Here is a 19,144-nt window from a genome sequence, read left to right as displayed (position 1 = left end):
TAAAGGGCGCGAATATTTGAAGTAAATTATATATGAAAGATGTACTTATTCCTATGTTGTATACAATGTACATGTACTATATTAAAAAAATATATTATATAAGTTTTTATAAATTTAAATTCCAACAAAAGAAAAAAATACCTTACACAGATACTTTTCATATTTCATTACAAATATCATTTGGCACAATGTAAATTTTTGTTCGCAAGAATGACATATCATACTGAATTTATGTACAGTGAATATCAATTCAATGTTTTTAAAAATTAGACAAAAATCCACATCATTCTAACAAATTTTGAACCACAAATCCCTCCACGCACCGTGTCTATAGACGAATCAAGAGGACAGGAAATCTATGGTTCCGGAAGTAGTACACCCCGTATCGTCAATATAAGTGATGCGGAAATTATCAACTCCGATTACTTCAATCTCTACTCGCCCTTTCACCTTTTCTGGCCACCTTCCTTTAGGCGGATAGACCCGGATCATCCCATGCAGACGACATGTCAGGTCTGTGGTGTACAAGGGGGATTTCTCCAAAGACGAAAACACTTCTATTTCCTTGTAGTCTGTTAAATCACAAGATAGATTGTCATCATCATGATTCAAATGCACTTGGATGGAACGCTTTGTGCCAACAGCCAGTGGTTCGTCAATTTCGAAAAACTTGTCAAAACAATCTTCCGAGTACAGTTGGTTACCCTTCATAAAAGTTTTGGATGGGTTATCAGTTTTAGGATTAAACTTCTTTTCCAGTTTTATTCCGTATGTATATGGACACATTCGAGTGTCGATTATGCTGCTGTCAAATCCATATATTGCTGCTCCCTTCAAAACTGCCATACCAGCCCCCATTGGAATTAGTATGTTATTCCTCGGAAAACTGTCTTTAAATATACTCTGAACAACTTTCGACTCGGAAAACCCCCCAACCAATAAAATAGATCTTGCTTGTATTTTGTCGTTTTGAATGATTGATGTCACTAAATCTACAGTCTCTCCACATATCTTTTGAAAATATTTCAAGAAATAAGCATTCTTAACAAAAAGTTTGCCCAAATTTGCAGTCACCATATCTTGCAATTTGGCTTTCCGTATCGATTTTATAAGGCATTCAGGTTCTTCACCTGTACGTACTAGTGACGGCGGAGTTTCAATAACAACTGAACGATCTCCGATCATGGAAATCTTTCTTTTAGCGATCTCTATTTTTTGAGTTAAATTGAAAAAGTCAACCATACTGTCCCTGCAGAAATCCCGAAATGCAGATTCTCCAACAAGTTTGACTAAGAGTTCAATGAAGACTTTGTTAATCTGATTTCCGCCCCATGGACCTCCTGAGGCTTTGTACAAATTGTGTACAATGCCCGTCGATGAAATCTTTTGCACCGTAATGTCTAAAGTTCCACCTTCAAAGATATGCTATATTTTTAGTATGCAATCAATTTTTGTGAATCAAATCAAATATAATTCAATCATCGCAACCAAGTCTCAAATGCCAACAATTAATATTTCACACAAATTTAAAAAAATGCACACCACAATTTATAAAGGTAATTAATATATCATACCCCCTAAATCTACCACAATATAAGGTTGATCTGGAACGAAATGCATCGGTTCACAATTTGTCGCCATACGGTCTCTTGTGATTTGCTTACAAAAGAGTGCTGCGGCTTCCGGTTCATAAGCCAACATAAGACGACTCTCACAAATTCCTGCCTACAATTTTGATTACTAGTATTTTAAATTAAATCATCGTCGGAACCCACGAGTTTTCTATCCGTTACAATGCTATCAAAGTTGAAAGCAGTGTAACGGTACATGTAGAAAAACCATGAAATAAATTTGATACATTCAAAATAAATCAGCTGATAGCCTATTTGCTATTAAAAGTTTTATTGCATGTAACAAACCATTTTTGTAGGTACACTGTAACCGTACTATATTTGTAATATCTAGCGGAAAATGATTTTCAATTTACCATATTCTACTCTATCATTTAATGGATTAATATAATTAAATTAATTGATAATTAATATTATTCAACATTCTATGACAATAACGTAGATGTGTTAAGGTAATCAATGTATAATGAAGGGATATTGAACAATTTTGAATCATTTTAAACTAGTTAAATATGTATTGCTAGATAACTATGAAAGTGAAATGAACAAAATTCACATGACAGACAACATATATGGAGCTGGTCATTTTGCATCTTAATTTTTTTTAAAGAGTTATGTCCCCTTGATGAAAATAAGAAAATTTTAATTTTGTCAAAATATCTGCGGTTAATGATTAATTTTATTTCATATTTTAATAAAGAGACAGTTTAAGCACGTATTAACCAAAACAGTTTTACAAATTATAAGCTACTTTTTACAAAATCTTAATAAAAGATATGTTTCCCATAGACTTCAATGCAAAATTCAAGGTGTAATTAGTTGGACCATAATCAAAATTTTGAAAATTTCTTCGGTGGAGTATTTTATTTTGATAACACCTTCAAAATGATATCATGATTAAGAATATCGGACCATTCATTTATTAGGTACAAAATGTGGTCGTTATACATTGTATACCTTAAACAGCGCTGCCTTCCTACAAAAACAGTCAAATGTAATCCACGTTTACAGCTATTCAAGCAGATGAATAAACTTGGGTACATCTGCATGTTATGTTAGGTTACCTCAATGGCCGCTTCTTTCATGAACTGTTTTGCAGCATCGCTCCATATCGCAGGCACTGTTACTGTGTAACAGATATCACCCTCAAATGTGTGGCAATAACGCATCCTCAAGACTTCCAGGAAATGATCTCTAAGAAATCTGATTGATTCCACAAAGATTTGCTGAGCTTTACACGACTTTCCATGAATGTCCTCAATCGTGAGGTCTCTTGACACCGCCTGAGAATAATCAAATGAGGAAGGTAAGGAGGAAGTAAATTAAGATATATGCAACAATTTCTGTGCAAACCAATATATTCACAACTTATTCATAAAAGAAAAGCACACAATCTCTCTCTCTCTCTCTCTCTCTCTCTCTCTCTCTCTCTCTCTCTCTCTCTCTCTCTCTCTCTCTCTCTCTCTGTCTCTCTGTCTCTCTCTCTTACAGAATTATAGAGCTCCATTTTGAAATCTCTGAAATAAAAACACTTCTCGTGGTTTTTTTCCTGGGCAAGGTTTTCATATTCACTGTCAGCCTCATGTCCAAAGGCAATGAAATGCTTGGTTTGGTCTAACAAAACAGAGGTGGGTGTCTTGTGGGATAAGACATCGTTTTCCCACACACCTGAATATATTTCACACGATTTTTTCGTCAAATTTTCCCGTGGAGCAAATGCATATCCAGAATATGATGTCCCAATATCTATAGAACAGAACCAGGTGCAGTTCTCCGAAATTTTGTTCTGTGAATGCGAGGAACTCATTCTAAGTTCTTACAGGTTGAGTCACATCTGTGTTCAGGGTAGCCTTAATTTACTTTCGGTTTGACAATATCTACCTTTTCTTACGGTAGCTCGGACAGACAATGGAACAAAATCTATTTCTCTACTGTGCTTTATAGTGAAGAACAAAATATTAAATTTTCAGGAAAAAATAAATTGTAGGAAAATTTTGGCTTATCTGTTTTGTCATAACTTAAATAGAAAGGAATTTTGTTATATATTTACGTCAATATGTTCTTTTGAATAAAACCTGTAAATATTCAAAATTTGAAAGAAATCTGACCTCACAGTTTTTGCCCCATCGCCCAAAACAAATGGAATAGTCATTTTTTTTTTATAGAATTTGCTATGCCAATAAGTTGCATTTGAATATACTATGCTTTTGCAGCTATTTATACAGAAAACCTTTCTGTTACCTAAAGACACTGAACTGTAGTCTAACTGGTAACTCAAAGTAAATTCTGATTGAGTAGATTTTAAATTCAAAAAGTATAATGTATTTAAGGAATGAATTCAATATTTATTTGTTTTATACGATATAAAATGGTTTGGGGCAGTTTACGCTTTATAAACCGCGAAGCGGTTTATAAAAAAGCGTAAACTGTTTCAAACCATTTTATATCGTATAAAACTAATAAATATTTAATTCATTGCTTATAATTTAATTTTTTTTACTCTTCATTGTAGATAAAAATGGTCATTTGACCTTTAAAATAACGTAAAATTGTACAAAATTCAAACGTAACGTCAGGCGCATTGATACATTTTTGACGTTAGTCTTACTATGACGTAGGCAACATTCTTTATACGATATAAAATAATTTTTTAGCCAATCAGAAAGCGCGTTACAACCAGAATTAAATTATGTATCTTTAAATTCTCTTTTTGCAATTTTCATCTACTAGTTCCTAAAGAAGTGGTGCAAACTTTTTGTTCCAGAACATGTTCTTCTGAATTGCTCTTTGCTGTTTTGGCGACATAAATTGTTCTCTTGTTCCAAGACCAAGAAAGAACCATGTTTTAGCCTTCGCAGTAAGACATTTATTACATGTACTTGTGAAAGTAATATAGTGTGTAATTTTTACGTAATACAATAGCGACATTACATGTATATAGAAAGCAAAGCAACAGTTTCGTTGATTTCAGGTCTGTTCAAGTACCTTAAACTGTGAGGTCAGCAGCATATAACTTGTTGAGTCCTCTAGACTTCTGAGAACTCAACAATCAAAGGGCAAAAATCTAACAGAGTGAGTTAAAAACATATCAATGTAAAAAAAAGTATTTATCAAATCAATAGCATAGCAGTAATATGTGTATAAGACGCCGTCATCGAAAGTTATTCCACATCAACAAGTAGTAATAGGATTCGATGAAAAACGAATAAAGGATTACTTCAAAAGCATCTAACTATCCTGTATATATTTTTTAAAATGCAAAAGAGCAATTCTGAACACATGGAATCCAATAGGATGGATTCAAAGGTAAATTCTGATCAAGCTGTTCTTGCGAAATAATATTCTTGTGATAATGTGCGTTCAAGGGCAAATAACGAAATACTTTTACTGTTCTTCAGCGGTGAAAGAAAATAAATACTAATTTCAATCTGGAATCAAATAAAAGCATGACTTTAATAATGTAGCAGGTCAGTGCCGTATAGGTTTTTTATCAGTACTTCGCGTTGTGTTTATTTTTGTTTTGAGACCGAATTTGACCTCTACATTAAGAATTAAACTTTACTAAATTATAAATAAGGTATGAAAACGACTTTACTCTCGATATAGATAAACCAGATATAATAAACCAAAACTCAAAGTAAATGAAAACCAAGATTAACAACCCTTTATAAATTTATTATAACAAAATAAGAACACAAGTCAATAGCATATACTTAAAATCCCCCAACCCTAAAACCTAACTTTAACAGGGACCTCAAATAGACAGACGAGACGGGTCGGGACTCAGGAGAAAAGTAGCTAGCGAAACCAGCTGTCTCCCTCCCCCTCTCTGCTTGCTTCAGGAGAAAAGTAGCTAGCGAAACCAGCCGTCTCCTTCGTCAAATAAGGACTTACACGGCTTTATATATGGGACAGAACAATAGACAACTGTCAATAACGTTATTGGCTATCGTATAAAGTGGGCGTTACCAAAGTAATAGAATAAATCACACCGGGATCGGAATACTAATAATAATAAAATAGAAACAAAATCCCGATCTACCACATTCCTCCCCCCTTAATGACAAATGCTATGCATTTGATTAAAATCAAGTGGTGCATTTCAATCAAATTTCCCTCAAAAACATACATACAAAATAAGCAAAATATAACACAATCAGGGGAATATGTCACATTGCTAAGTTCACCGTGGCTTCACCGTACCAGTCTCCATGGTCCTCAGCAATCACGAATTGGAACACATTCCGGAATATAATACTAAGGGAACAACGCAACATTTACACACGATAATCACAAACTTCACGGATATCGCTGATTCCAGAATGAACACAGTGGATACCGGTATAACATCGGATATTATGAAGGCGATCAGACACTTGAAATATATGGAGTTGAATGTATCAGATTCCAGTCCATTTCCAAATCTCACATTGGTCAACCTGGTGTCTGGATAAACTGCAATAAAATTGGTGAATACATGGTCTGAAAAATCAAAAGAATTATTAATAAACATGTCATAAATATCATAACTGAATCCATATATCAAATCAGAACACAGAACACGGAACTTTACAGTACATTAAATTATTATGTTTACACGGGTTATTAACAGGCATACTATCCCAGTTTTGTCAACAAGATCGACAGAGGATAGTTACTGTTAGACTAACCTACTAGATTTACGCGTGTTTAATATCCTATTAAATTTTACAAAAATCTAATTTAGTTTATAAGCCACAAAAATAAACAAATAAACGAACACATAAATGCTACATCGCTCTAATTTTCAACTGACATTGTAATATCAATTAAAACACATTTAGCCAATTCCCTTCGGATGCTCGGGTCTGCAGTAAGGGTACAATACTGGGTCGACGGGCTTGTACATAGAAGTAGTACACACGAACGACAACTGTAAGGGGATTTCACCGCTCAGACAAGAATTAACTTTACCAGGGGGAACAGTTCTTCCATCGAGCTTCCATTCCAGGATAGAATTCGCCATGTGCTCGTTCTCTTTCTTTCCTGGTAAATCAGAACAAGTATGAGAGTTTGTTGTAAAAACATTTACTTCGGGGTTCAAGGTTTCATAATTTTCAACCAAAGGTGCTAAGTAATCGGTCTGCAACTCAGTGTTAGAACGCTCGGATTCATCCATTACAGAATTACACGTAGAACTGGATATTACGTCAACAGGCACATCGTGTGCTACAGTAACTTCACCAAAACATGCATTTTCTTCGGAACATTGAACTTTACCCGGCGTTTTACCAGTTTCTGTTTGGTTCTGCGACTCTACCTCGAATGGTCGACTGTGTTCGGTAAGGTTTGAACGGCCTGAAACTAATGACCCGACCATGGCATTAGTCCCTGAAGGTTTTTCGAGAGTATGAGTTGTCTCTAACGAACTTGAATTTTCAGAACAATGACCAACCAGATGGCACGATTTACTGGTAATATTATGTGAAAAGATTTGGCAATCAGACATGTTTGAATTCTGTAAAGAATCAACTTCATCAACAAAATGTTCACAAAACGCTCTCTGAATTTCTTCCCTAATAAATGCTTTTAGATTATTAAAATCACTGTCACTTGTGTGAACTGAAACAGGCATTTGGTTTGCGACAAAATTACTTACGAAACTCTCATATTCTATTGCTAGACCTATCGCTTTCTCAATTGTGGAGGGATGTTTAAACTGAACATGCTTTTGCAAATCAATATCCCCTAAACCAAAGATAAACTGGTCAACAATATGAGGTTCTAAGTATTTATAGGGAATATGTGGATATGATTTTAAGGCTAACCTTTTCAAAGCATAACCAAAATCTTCGACTGTTTCCCAATTTTGTCTACGCGCTGTTTTAAACTCAACTTGGTAAGCTTTCATGTTTTCTCCGGGATTGAAATAGTTTTTACAAATTTCTTTTAAAACATCATAATTGTCAGACTTTGTCACAGGAATTTCGGATAACACATGTCTTGCAGACCCCCGTAAACTCATAATAAGCTGACTTGCACATTCTATCTTACTCCACCCATTCCACTTAGCAACCTGTTCAAACTGAATAAAAAATTCATGAATGTCAAAACTACCATCAAATGTTGGCGACTTAATTTCTTTCCTATGCTTTGAATGACGTGAATGTGCCAAATAATTGTCAGATTGCACGTGCGTTCGATTCTCTCTAACCGTGTGACTAACATTTTCAAAAGCAAGACCATTTTTAAAATACTTCGTTTTAAGTTCTTTCTCTAAAAAATCACACTTTGCTGATAACTCTTCTATCCGTCTATCTATAGCATTTACTCTAATTTCGCTGGACTTACCCAAACTTTCACAACGGACACCATTTCCGGTCTGAACATGTGCTGGGGGATAATTTCTCTGACGCAAAAATTCTCTATCATCTCTAAACATAACTGCATGATGAAAAAATGCAGCGTAAAATTTCAAGTACAAAAATAATCTACTGAATATTTCAATTCACGAACAACATGAATTCTCAAACCCATAAATCCATTACACAGCTAAAGAAATAAAAAAAAACCCACAATACAATAGAAACTGACAACAAAAGAATTCAGCCAAGTCCGAATCACTGAATAGGGCTCTCAAAGTGAGTAGCACGTGCCACTGACCATTGTAGTACAAACCCTATCCTGGTCACGGTTCACCAAATAATGTAGCAGGTCAGTGCCGTATAGGTTTTTTATCAGTACTTCGCGTTGTGTTTATTTTTGTTTTGAGACCGAATTTGACCTCTACATTAAGAATTAAACTTTACTAAATTATAAATAAGGTATGAAAACGACTTTACTCTCGATATAGATAAACCAGATATAATAAACCAAAACTCAAAGTAAATGAAAACCAAGATTAACAACCCTTTATAAATTTATTATAACAAAATAAGAACACAAGTCAATAGCATATACTTAAAATCCCCCAACCCTAAAACCTAACTTTAACAGGGACCTCAAATAGACAGACGAGACGGGTCGGGACTCAGGAGAAAAGTAGCTAGCGAAACCAGCTGTCTCCCTCCCCCTCTCTGCTTGCTTCAGGAGAAAAGTAGCTAGCGAAACCAGCCGTCTCCTTCGTCAAATAAGGACTTACACGGCTTTATATATGGGACAGAACAATAGACAACTGTCAATAACGTTATTGGCTATCGTATAAAGTGGGCGTTACCAAAGTAATAGAATAAATCACACCGGGATCGGAATACTAATAATAATAAAATAGAAACAAAATCCCGATCTACCACAAATACAACAACACAAAAGGCGTTCTTTTCCAACTTATATCTACAACTTTTTGTGAATATTTTTATATAATAATTCAGCAATGCATGTCATAATTGATCAAAATGTAATTCGAACACATCTTTGAATATAAATAATTATTTCAGTAGCATAAGTTTCACTATATTTGCAAACAAAGAAATTTCGCTGTGAATCAAACTAGGATTTATTTTTATGATAAGTATAATTAAAACATTAAGAAAAATACTAATAACAAAAGAATTTTATACAATTTCGATATTTTTATGCAAGTGATACATGTGTAATTCTCTTGTAAGTCTAAAGTTGTGTGTCCATAATATTCAAAGACACTGCGTCAACAATATCTGGGTAAATATTTCCTTCACCCACAGTCTCCATTAAATCAGACCTAACCATGACGGCCAGAAAACTAGAAGTACATCGAACCAAGAACACAATAACCCCAACAGACCGGAACTCCTTCACCACAAGCGAGAGAGTGGAAATTCCGTTCGTGTCAACATAGTTAAAAGATGAACAGTCAATGATGACAATTTTGGTTTCGTCGTTTGTTGTGTCATCTGGAGGTGCCTTTTTGCCTGTGTTTGATGGTAAAGATTCTACGGGAATGGTTACTTCATTCGAGTCTTTATTTATTTCTCGTGGATCCCAAGTTAATTTGAACAAAGTTTCGCGGAAGGATTCGGCGGTGGCGAAGTAAAGTGACGCATCCATTTTGAAGACCTTTACATAGGGTGGAAGGATCGTAAACTTTGATTCTTCAGTGTACAGGTCCTCATTTTTCAGTTTTCCAAATAGACTCTTCTTGCCTCTCTGACTTTGAAATACTATAAGAAAAATGCTTAGTCCTACTCCACAGTAAAGAGCATACGCAAAGTCGATGAATACGCCTGATGCCACTGTGGCGACCCAAACAGTAAAGTCATATTTGTTGACCTTCCATAAGCGTGGTAACTGGCGAAACTGAAGGAGCAGGTTTTTGACTGCCATTATCACCATAATGGACAAGACTGGTAATGGCAAGTACTGAAAGTACTCACCTAAAAAGAGCAATATAAGAAGAATCACCAGTGCCGAGAAAATACCGTTTAAGGTTGTTTTGGAGTCCATGGTTTTCAGTAAGATGGTACGTGGTGGAGCCACACAAGAAGGAAAACAACGGAAAAAGGAGCTGCCAAGGTTGGCCATTCCGTACGCCACGAGTTCTTGGTCAGCGTTGATGGCGTTTTTTGTCTCACAGACCTTTGCCATGGAGATGGTCAAAACAAACACTATGATGGCGACCACAATGGAGTCGCCTATGATACCTGTTTTCAGGTCGGGGAGTGTAGGGGGTGGTACCCCGGGTGGAATATTGCCAACCACAGGAATGTTGAAGTTAGAGTTTAACTCACCAAAATAAGAAATAACGGTACCTAGGATCACAAGTATTAAGTCTATTGGTATTGGCATGAATAATTTGGACTTGAATTTTTCATTAATGAAATCTTTCACAAATGCTAAAATGATTATACAAATAATGGACGTGATAATGGACCCAACGTTTGCTGAGGTGATGTTCTTAAAGATTTCAATGTATGTTATTACAAGTTTCCCTGGTCCAGAAACCGAGGGTATCCGAACACCTAGGCTTTTCGGAACCTGGCTGGACATAATATGGATTGCGGCAGTAGTCGTAAACGACCCGACAAACGGAGTAGACATATACGTCGCAATAAATCCAAGCCTTAGTAATCCCAAACTTAGAAGTAGGATTCCTACTATTAGCGAGGACCCAGCTGCAACTGCAGCCTTCATTTCAACGAATTCCTCTTCACTTATTTGCCCTATACTGGCATTGGAACTACTGTTACCTTCAAGTAATATGGATGGCGATAACTGGCTCTGTATTATATTTGCAGTGAACAATGAAATGACAGCATTAGTTCCAAAAGATACAAATGGGCAAGTTCCGAAGATCACGTAAAGAACAACAGGAAAGAAGGAGGTATAGAGTCCATACTTTGGCGCCAAAGTTGAAAGTATTCCGAACGCCATTCCTTGAGGGAAATGTAAACACGCAGTCGACAATCCACTGATGGCGTCTTTCAGGAGAAACTCTTTGATTTTGTAATGACGTAATACATGTACAATTGGAAACAGGGATAATATATAGGTACAAACGTTCTCGCGGGTCCAACATTCTGTGCATTGTTTGTTTGCGCTTTCTTTATCTTGGTGCTGTTTTTCGGTGAGATCGTCCAAATCGCTTTGAGTCTTTGGTAAACGAAGCAAAGTCACGTGTTCAGATTCATCCTTCTCAGTAGAGAACCTTTTCTGGTCCTGATCACCGGAATCTTCAGGTCTAAATGAACAGAACTCATATTAATTGATTTGTAATAATGATATACTTTTGTTGAAAATATATCTTAGAAATCGATCAGCCAGTTTGATTAACTTTAAGCAGATTTCAGCAAATGCAACTATCAGAAAAAAATTAAAGAACAGTATCTTTCTCCTGTTATTTTCTGTTTGCTTTAGGTCAGGTCACACCCTTTTTAACACCTGTACATGGTTGCGAAATAAAGTTAAAGATTTTCGCTTAGAGTTAAAAAACACTACATATTTACACCATTCTGCATGTGAACATGACTTAAAATTAAAATGCTTATATAGCCGATTAATATATTTTAAGTACATTCAAACTACCCTGCAACATTGGTGCACGTGTCGTCAAATACACCATAGCATGAAATTAAAGTTATTAATTGCTTTTAAATTTCAAAATATTCTCAAGAAGAAATTATAAGTGGCCCGTTTGTATTTTATGAATGTGATATTAATAACAAGTAAGAACTTACTTTGACATGACAGCAAGCTATTAGTACTTAGTCCTACTTCTATATCAGGGTGACCTTACTCTGTATAATCAAACCAAATCAAAAGAACAGTTGCAAGTTTGCTGTTATCAGCACAAACATCTGTGCACGCAGGCATTTTACAGGGTTCGCGATTGGTAGTGGCTGCAGTTTGCAGTGGAGTATTATTTCACGACTTAGGTAAAAGCAAACCCCGGCCTGTTTGATATAAATACACTGCAGAACATGTGCATTTTTGATATCGTCGGGACCCTTCATGACAATGAAAATTATGACTTGATTTTCGTTATAACAGGACACCTAAATCACACTTTGGACAACTTAAAAGTCCAAGGTCATATACTACAGAACTGGTAAAATGAACCATTTTCAATTTCTGTGTGTACGGCTTATACAGTTGTAAGTCTTGGCTAGCCACGTGTTCGATTTCTGTAATTTCTGAGAACGATCAAGAACGTGGCTAGTGAAGATAATGCATTATATAAATAGTGCCTGTTTGGGAGGACATCCCAAGAAAACCATTGTCAACCTCCGCTTCGCGTCGGTTGACAGTGTTGTTGAAATCTTTGTTACATCTCTGAAACATGCACTATTTATTTTATCATACTGAATGTCTTATTCTTAAAGAAAATTTTACTACTTTTATATAGAAATGAAGTGAATTCTACGACAAACCGTACGCGCATAATTTACGCGCATGTAACAATTCGTTGTGTTACCCGTTGCCAAGTGTGTTGCTAACGCTGTGGGTAATAGAACGGATTACCAACTGCGTCTTAACCGATCAGATTTCGGAATTTAACATGAAAGTATAATAATAAATGTTGTTTTATTATGGCAGTCGGTTTATCACCTAAGGTGGAATAACACACCTGGAAAAAGTCACTCGAATTAACAGGGAATTTTTGGATAATGAAAGATATAATGATAAATAAACTGTACAAATGTCAAATAAGCGAAAAATTTGCAGTTTGGGGATAAAAAATGAATATCTAAAATAATTATTCCCGTAAGTAACAACAAAAGCCCCTGCGGGATTCCAACTCGGGATGTTCGGATCAAATGTCCGACACTTTATCCACTCGGCTATGGAATAAATTACATATTTCAGTCCATAAAATCCTTTTAATAAAACGAAATGTCGTTTCGATCAGCGGTCGGTCATTATGTGATGATGTGTTATTTCACCTTAACAACAGCTTCATATACCTTGGTATATCTTTTACACTGGCTTCGGAAGCAAATTGAAAGTGGGGGGCTAGACTAATCCTCAGAAATATTGAGAAAAAAGTAATTTTCAAATTCATGGAAATCCTAATCCGTGGAGGGGGAGGGGGTATACCTATACTTCCAACCAAAAAAAACTTACTTACTCAATTTTTTTTTTTCAAAATAATGAAATTCCTTATCCGTGGGGTGGGGGGGGGGGCTTCTTTAAAGGTAAATTTCGGAACAATAATCTTTCCGGTGAGAAAAAGTGGGGGGGGGGGGGGGGGGGGGCTGAACCCTCTATCATGCTATGTTTCTAATGGTTAGGTAAAACTTTGCAAAAAAAGTGGGGGGGGGGGGGCTTCTTTAAAGGTAAATTTCGGAACAATAATCTTTCCGGTGAGAAAAAGTGGGGGGGGGGGGCTGAACCCTCTATCATGCTATGTTTCTAATGGTTAGGTAAAACTTTGCAAAAAAAGTGGGGGGGGGGGGCTAAGCCCCCCCCCCCCCCCCTAGCCCCCCCCCCCCCCCCGGTTCCGACGCCTATGTTTTAACTATCACTTCAGTCTATCGCTTTACAATGGCTTCACTTTGCCTCCGACTGTCAGTCGATTACTTAACAATTATCATAACTTAAATTTGTTTATCTGTTTATCACATAACAATAGTTTCACATTACCACGGTATCTCTTAGCGATGAATTCACATTCCTTTGGTATATCACTTAACAATAGCTTCACATTGCCTTAAATGGTATATCAATTTTACAATTTATATACAAAATCATGTAGAAACATCATGCAAAACAGTGTCTAAGTATAAGTTACCAGACATGGGTAACAGATTGATATCTTTAAAGGTATAATTATATTGTTATTCTCTGAAGAGGAAGCCAACAGGTCTATGTCCTTAGTGCAAAGATAAAAGAATTCTACGCAGGTAAAGGACATTATATTGCCAAAATGAAATTCAATACGCAGTTATTAGATAACCGAAGTATGAAGAACAGCAAATAATCACGCCACAGTTTGTACGTGTATATATTGCCAAACAGCGCGATCACTATATATATATATATATATATATATATATATATATATATATATATATATATATATATATATATATATATATATATATATATATATATATATATATATATATATATATATATATATATATATATATATATATATACACGACCTGGTGAAGGAAAGCCATGCAGACTCCAGACCGTCGCTTGATTCAAGTGTTGTGTATGGGGCCTAACCACCCCCCTCCCAAATCCATCTTCTCTAACCTTCCGCGGCTATATAACAGTCCCTACCGAAAACATGGCAATACTGTATATTTTCTCCCACAAAATAATGGTTTTATCGTGGAACTATCCAGATTACAGATTATCTTGCACGGCAGGCCTAGCTACTACTTGTATATACATGTAGTTGCCCTCCCCCTTATTTGCATTCCGGTCATGTTTACAGCGCAAATATAGATGCCCTATCAACAAAAGCAGAAGAGGCAACCAGTAGGAGAGAGCAGGGAACCTTTTACCACATAACAAAGGCATAACAAAGTGGCAGGAATAGACCATCTCCCAATCTACCTGTTAAGGATTAAAGAGGAAAGTTGTTGTCGTCAGAGCAAGAGATGGAGGAACGTTAGACAAAGCATTTTAAGGAAAAATTAATTGAACAGGCCACTTCCAACTCATGAACCTGATATCAGTGATCCAGCTGACCTAAACATCATCATTGAACCACCACAAATTTAAAGAATTGTCTTTACAATACAAACTCTTAAAATGGAAAAGCTCTTGGATATGACAACTTAGATGCAGAATTGTTCTTAACAGATCTATTTCTAACAGCCACAATTTTACAGTACTTTTCCATGACATCTGAGAAAGAAACATCATACCAAACGAATGGAACCACTGAGTCATAAAAATACCAAAGAAAGGCAAACCAAATGACTCAAAAAATTGGCTGGGAATAACACTTCTTTCCATTCCAAATAAGATCATCATCATCATCATCATCATCATCATCATCATCATCAGATTATTCATAATTGTAAATGTAAAACTGCGTAAGAACAAGCAGGGCTCATACCAGGATATTGATAAATTATTTACATTTAAAGAACCAAAGAACATTGTACAGAATGGCAACGACAATTATATATCAATTTTATTAATTTTGAAAAAGCCTTCGACATCGTTCATAGGGAGAGTGTCTGAAAAATTGTTCGGTCGTATGGCATACCACAACATCTGATAGATAATTACATGTATCATCAAGAGTTTTTATGTCAACTTCAGATGCAGAGTTGGAAACACCAGCATCGAGTTTGATGTTAAAACAGGAGTACGTCAAGGCTGTGTAATGTCATCAACACTCTTTATCATAGCCTTCGACTGGGTCACGAAGAATACAGCATCTGACATTCCAAGAGGCATCAGATAGGGTAAATTCACAACACTTGAAGACATTGACTTTGCTGATGATATAGCCTTGTTCTCCCACTCCCATCACCACGTTCAAGACAAAACCAACAGGCTCCTCATATACGCAGGAAGCATTGGACTGATGATAAGCAACAAAATACAGAGGTCATGACACCAAATGTAAACAACCCACAACGGTCAAAGTGGAAAATCACATCCTCTCAGGTACTAACACTTTTACATACTTGAGCAGTAATATAATAACAGATGGTGGAGCAGAGACCGAGATCAAACAGAGACTATCCAAGGCAAGAGCAGCATTTAACAACCTGCAAACTATTTGGAAACCAAGTCAGTACACCATTAGAACAAAACAAAAAATACACAAAAGCTGCATTCTACTTATCTTTTTTGTATGGTTCAGAGTACTGGAGAATGATAGAGAGTGAGCCGAGAAAGCGACATTCTATACAAAGTCCCTAAGAATAGTTTGGCCCAATACCATCTTAAATCAGGATCCTTGCAACAGGTGCCAGCAGGAGGACATGGCCACAGTCATCATCAGAAGGCTTTGGCCATGAACATAGAAGGGAGTCAGACATCGTTATAAAAAGAGCTCTCTTCTGAACACCAGAGGGAAAACGGAAGAGAGGAAGGCCCAAAATCACTTGGCGGCGGACAATGGAAGCCAGAATAAAAGAACCAAATAGAAGCTGGAACACACCCCAAAATCTAGCTAGTGACGGACAAAGAACCCTCGTTACTGCCCTGTTAGCCAGAGGCGTCACTGGCAATAATTATGTCTTGGCAATAATTCGCTATATTAGAAATGATACCAATTCATTAAAAACAATACAATAAGCATCTCAGAAACTACTGGACCAATCTTTAAAAACGGTCTGGAATAATATAAACCCAATTTTAATTGTTTTTCATTTTTGTTTATATAATAATGCTAAATTTCATATTTTGCAAAGAGCAATTCGTTAAATAGTGAGACGTTTGTTAACACGCTTAGATGATATGTACTGTTCTCTTTAATACATTTTATTCTCGCACCCAAACTTCAAAACATGAAGTCTTTTTATCTAGAGTTTGGATACGCCTCTATATACGCACCCCCCCCCCCCCTCCGATACTAGTACACTGATGAACCTAATGCGGAATGGGAGTGAAATTTTATTTATATATTATTCTTCAATTTAGAGAATAAAAATGTCGCATGGTTATAAATCTGGTGAATTTGATGATGCAATTGCTGTACATATTATTATGCAAACAGACGTGCATGTCCTTTGATGTGAAGGAATAACGGTATTAATATGTAAAAAAAAGATTCTTCTCACTCCTGGCTTCGGTGTTCTGATCTTGTATCATTTTGTGTTTCAGAAAATGTTTTATAAACATGAGCTACTTTTGTAACATTTCTGTCTTTGTTATGGGGTTCTGAGTAACTACACGGTTAAAATGAAAGATACATGTAATTGTGTAAAGAGACTGCATTGTCGGACCGTTTGTTCTATTTAGTGATCAATATTTGTTTCAGGCTCCTAAAATTATAACAAAGTTTAAGTCTTGTGTCAGTGGGGGAGCCACCTTGCAAAAACCTTCTTGTAAACTAGATATTTTTATCAATCCTGAAATAGCTACCCAGTGAAATGTTAATAAATTTTCAATATGAGTTATGGTCAATCTTCGAACTCTTCAACATTTTATTTCATTTCTGCGATTTATTTCTAAATTTAAACTTAAGTATCTACTAATTCGAAAATTCTTATCCATTCAAGATCTGTGAGATTTGAAAAAGTTCTTTACATTAATAGAGAGTTCATTAAAATGTCTGATTTTTCACCTGCTGTTTATAATCTCATTTTGGGCTTTCTATCAGTCTTCATATTCTCAATGTCCTTGGGTGGGCTGGAGGAAGTGGTTCGAATTTTGGGAATCTTGTAAAAATGTTATGATCACGTTGCTCTCACTTCAACTGCCTTTCAATTCAATATTGCTTTACTTTTAGTAGCCATATGACCCTTCAACTGTAAATTTAAACTTTACTTTATGTTTGCAGGGGTTTTCCTTTTTAATTTGTTCATGCAGACGGTAAAATTCAAAGGTTCTGTACATTGTTTTTAACACGGTAGGACGTATTTTTTTCAACATTTACATTAGAGGATTTAAAAAAAAAAAATGCGAATTTTTCAAACCTTTTTATAACACTATTTACATCCTAAGGCTCCCTTCCCCCCTTAGTTTCTGAATTAAGGACGTCGTTTACTCTCAAAATCCGGATTGCTAAAAAGTTCAATGTCATGAGTAAAATTTGTTCTAAACACTAAAAGTATTTATGAAATGAATTATTATTGACAAACCATTCGATATTTTTACTATATCATGGAATTAGGCTCAAACAAAGTTGGACTTTTAGCAAAACAGAGGAAATTCGGACTAAAATTTTCAGATTTTGTATTTCACTTAAATATTTTGGTAGTACTGTAATATTCAAAGTTAAGATTTTATTTGTTAATGCACATAATTTTGCACATTTTCTGTTGGTTTTATCTCACTTTTTCATTTAGATATTTGAATGGTACACACTACAAAAATATTGAAAAATGCTTAAAAACGATAAAGGACACCATATCTCAAAATTTTGATCATTGACCTCATATAACTTTTATACCAGCAGAGTAAGGTCAATATGCCTAGTTTAAAGCTATAAATGTTTTAGTATTATCATCATTCAATTTTTTGTAAAATTGAATCAAAAAAGGGTAGGAATTTGAAAACTGATAGAGGAAATTCGGACTGGAATATGAAAAAATAATTGTGGATGAAAACTTAATGCTTTGTGTCTGTTCAGTGTCACTGCCATTCATAAACTGTATTTCATTTTTTAAAAGAGTTAAGGAATTTGTATTATTTTCACAATTAAGAAAATATCAATCATGGTATAAAATTTTTAGGGACTTTTCTTACATTTTCAAAAAATATTCAGTGGCCATTATCTCAAAAAGTAGGTCATTGACCTACTTTTTTGAAAGTGGAAAATAGCACTACAATGATAGGTCTTTAACACACAATAGATGGTTTTTCATTATCATCAGTGGAATTTTTTTTCATTCTGAGTAAACGTATACCTTAAGAAACCACATTGTATTCGTATAATCATAATCTACAGACTCATCCGAACCATGATCTAACATGTTACAATTAATAAAATCAAATGCCTCAGTGTATTTAGCGACAACGTCATTCAAAAACTGTGAACGAAACAGTTGCATATTGTTAAACTATGTCTAATTCTAAAATTATAAGGTCAGTCTTCATGGATAATTTAGCGACCGTTTGAAACTTAAAACTATATATTTAAAAGATAAATAATGGCGATCGTACTGACTTCATTTTCCTAACACCAGTAGTGTTGTCTGAATTTTATTTTATCAAATTAAAGTCATAGTCGTGTACTTATTCAAATTTGATGAAATAGAATTCAGTAAATAGCCGTCATACTGTTTTTGCTTTCGTAACTACAAACTGAGTTTTGATAATTTACTTACATTTACACTTTGTACCAATTTCCTAGGAAAGATTTAAAGACGTGTGTAAATCTTAACAATTTGAAAATGTTTTCTTTGTTTGGTTATAATGGCAGTACTAGTAATCATTCCACAGAAACAGGCAATGATCACTACCTTCATACCCACATG

General features: G+C 35.3%; 2 protein-coding genes and 1 long non-coding RNA gene across 4 annotated transcripts; all 3 read right to left on the bottom strand.

Annotated features, from left to right (window-relative positions):
• Window positions 1-142: 142 nt before the first annotated feature.
• Window positions 143-3,617, bottom strand: LOC128160810 (heat shock 70 kDa protein 12A-like). Its single transcript, XM_052824137.1, has 4 exons — window positions 3,121-3,617; window positions 2,696-2,914; window positions 1,575-1,725; window positions 143-1,412 (listed from the first exon to the last, which is right to left on the bottom strand). The coding sequence occupies exons 1-4, from the start codon at window positions 3,436-3,438 to the stop codon at window positions 340-342; spliced, it is 1,761 nt and encodes a 586-aa protein (XP_052680097.1). The 5' UTR covers window positions 3,439-3,617; the 3' UTR covers window positions 143-339.
• Window positions 3,618-5,290: 1,673 nt separating this feature from the next.
• LOC128161031 (uncharacterized) lies at window positions 5,291-8,898 on the bottom strand. The gene is made up of 2 exons (XR_008240334.1): window positions 7,962-8,898; window positions 5,291-6,113 (listed from the first exon to the last, which is right to left on the bottom strand). It is a non-coding gene; the product is annotated as an uncharacterized LOC128161031 (long non-coding RNA).
• An 11-nt stretch (window positions 8,899-8,909) lies between these two features.
• Window positions 8,910-14,322, bottom strand: LOC128160775 (sulfate transporter-like). 2 transcript variants are annotated; one of them, XM_052824109.1, is made up of 2 exons: window positions 11,762-13,008; window positions 8,910-11,265 (listed from the first exon to the last, which is right to left on the bottom strand). In XM_052824109.1, the coding sequence occupies exons 1-2, from the start codon at window positions 11,767-11,769 to the stop codon at window positions 9,219-9,221; spliced, it is 2,055 nt and encodes a 684-aa protein (XP_052680069.1). In that variant the 5' UTR covers window positions 11,770-13,008; the 3' UTR covers window positions 8,910-9,218. The 2 variants fall into 2 exon arrangements, 1 of the variants encoding a protein (XP_052680069.1); XR_008240331.1 differs by lacking the exon at window positions 11,762-13,008 and adding an exon at window positions 14,192-14,322 and having other exon boundaries at window positions 11,135-11,265.
• Between the last annotated feature and the right edge of the window lie 4,822 nt (window positions 14,323-19,144).

The sequence above is a fragment of the Crassostrea angulata genome, chromosome 1 (assembly GCF_025612915.1).
Source record: "Crassostrea angulata isolate pt1a10 chromosome 1, ASM2561291v2, whole genome shotgun sequence".
Classification (NCBI taxonomy): domain Eukaryota; kingdom Metazoa; phylum Mollusca; class Bivalvia; order Ostreida; family Ostreidae; genus Magallana; species Magallana angulata.
The sequence above is the reverse complement of the archived record's forward strand: the minus strand, read 5'-3'. Positions and strand labels throughout refer to the sequence as shown.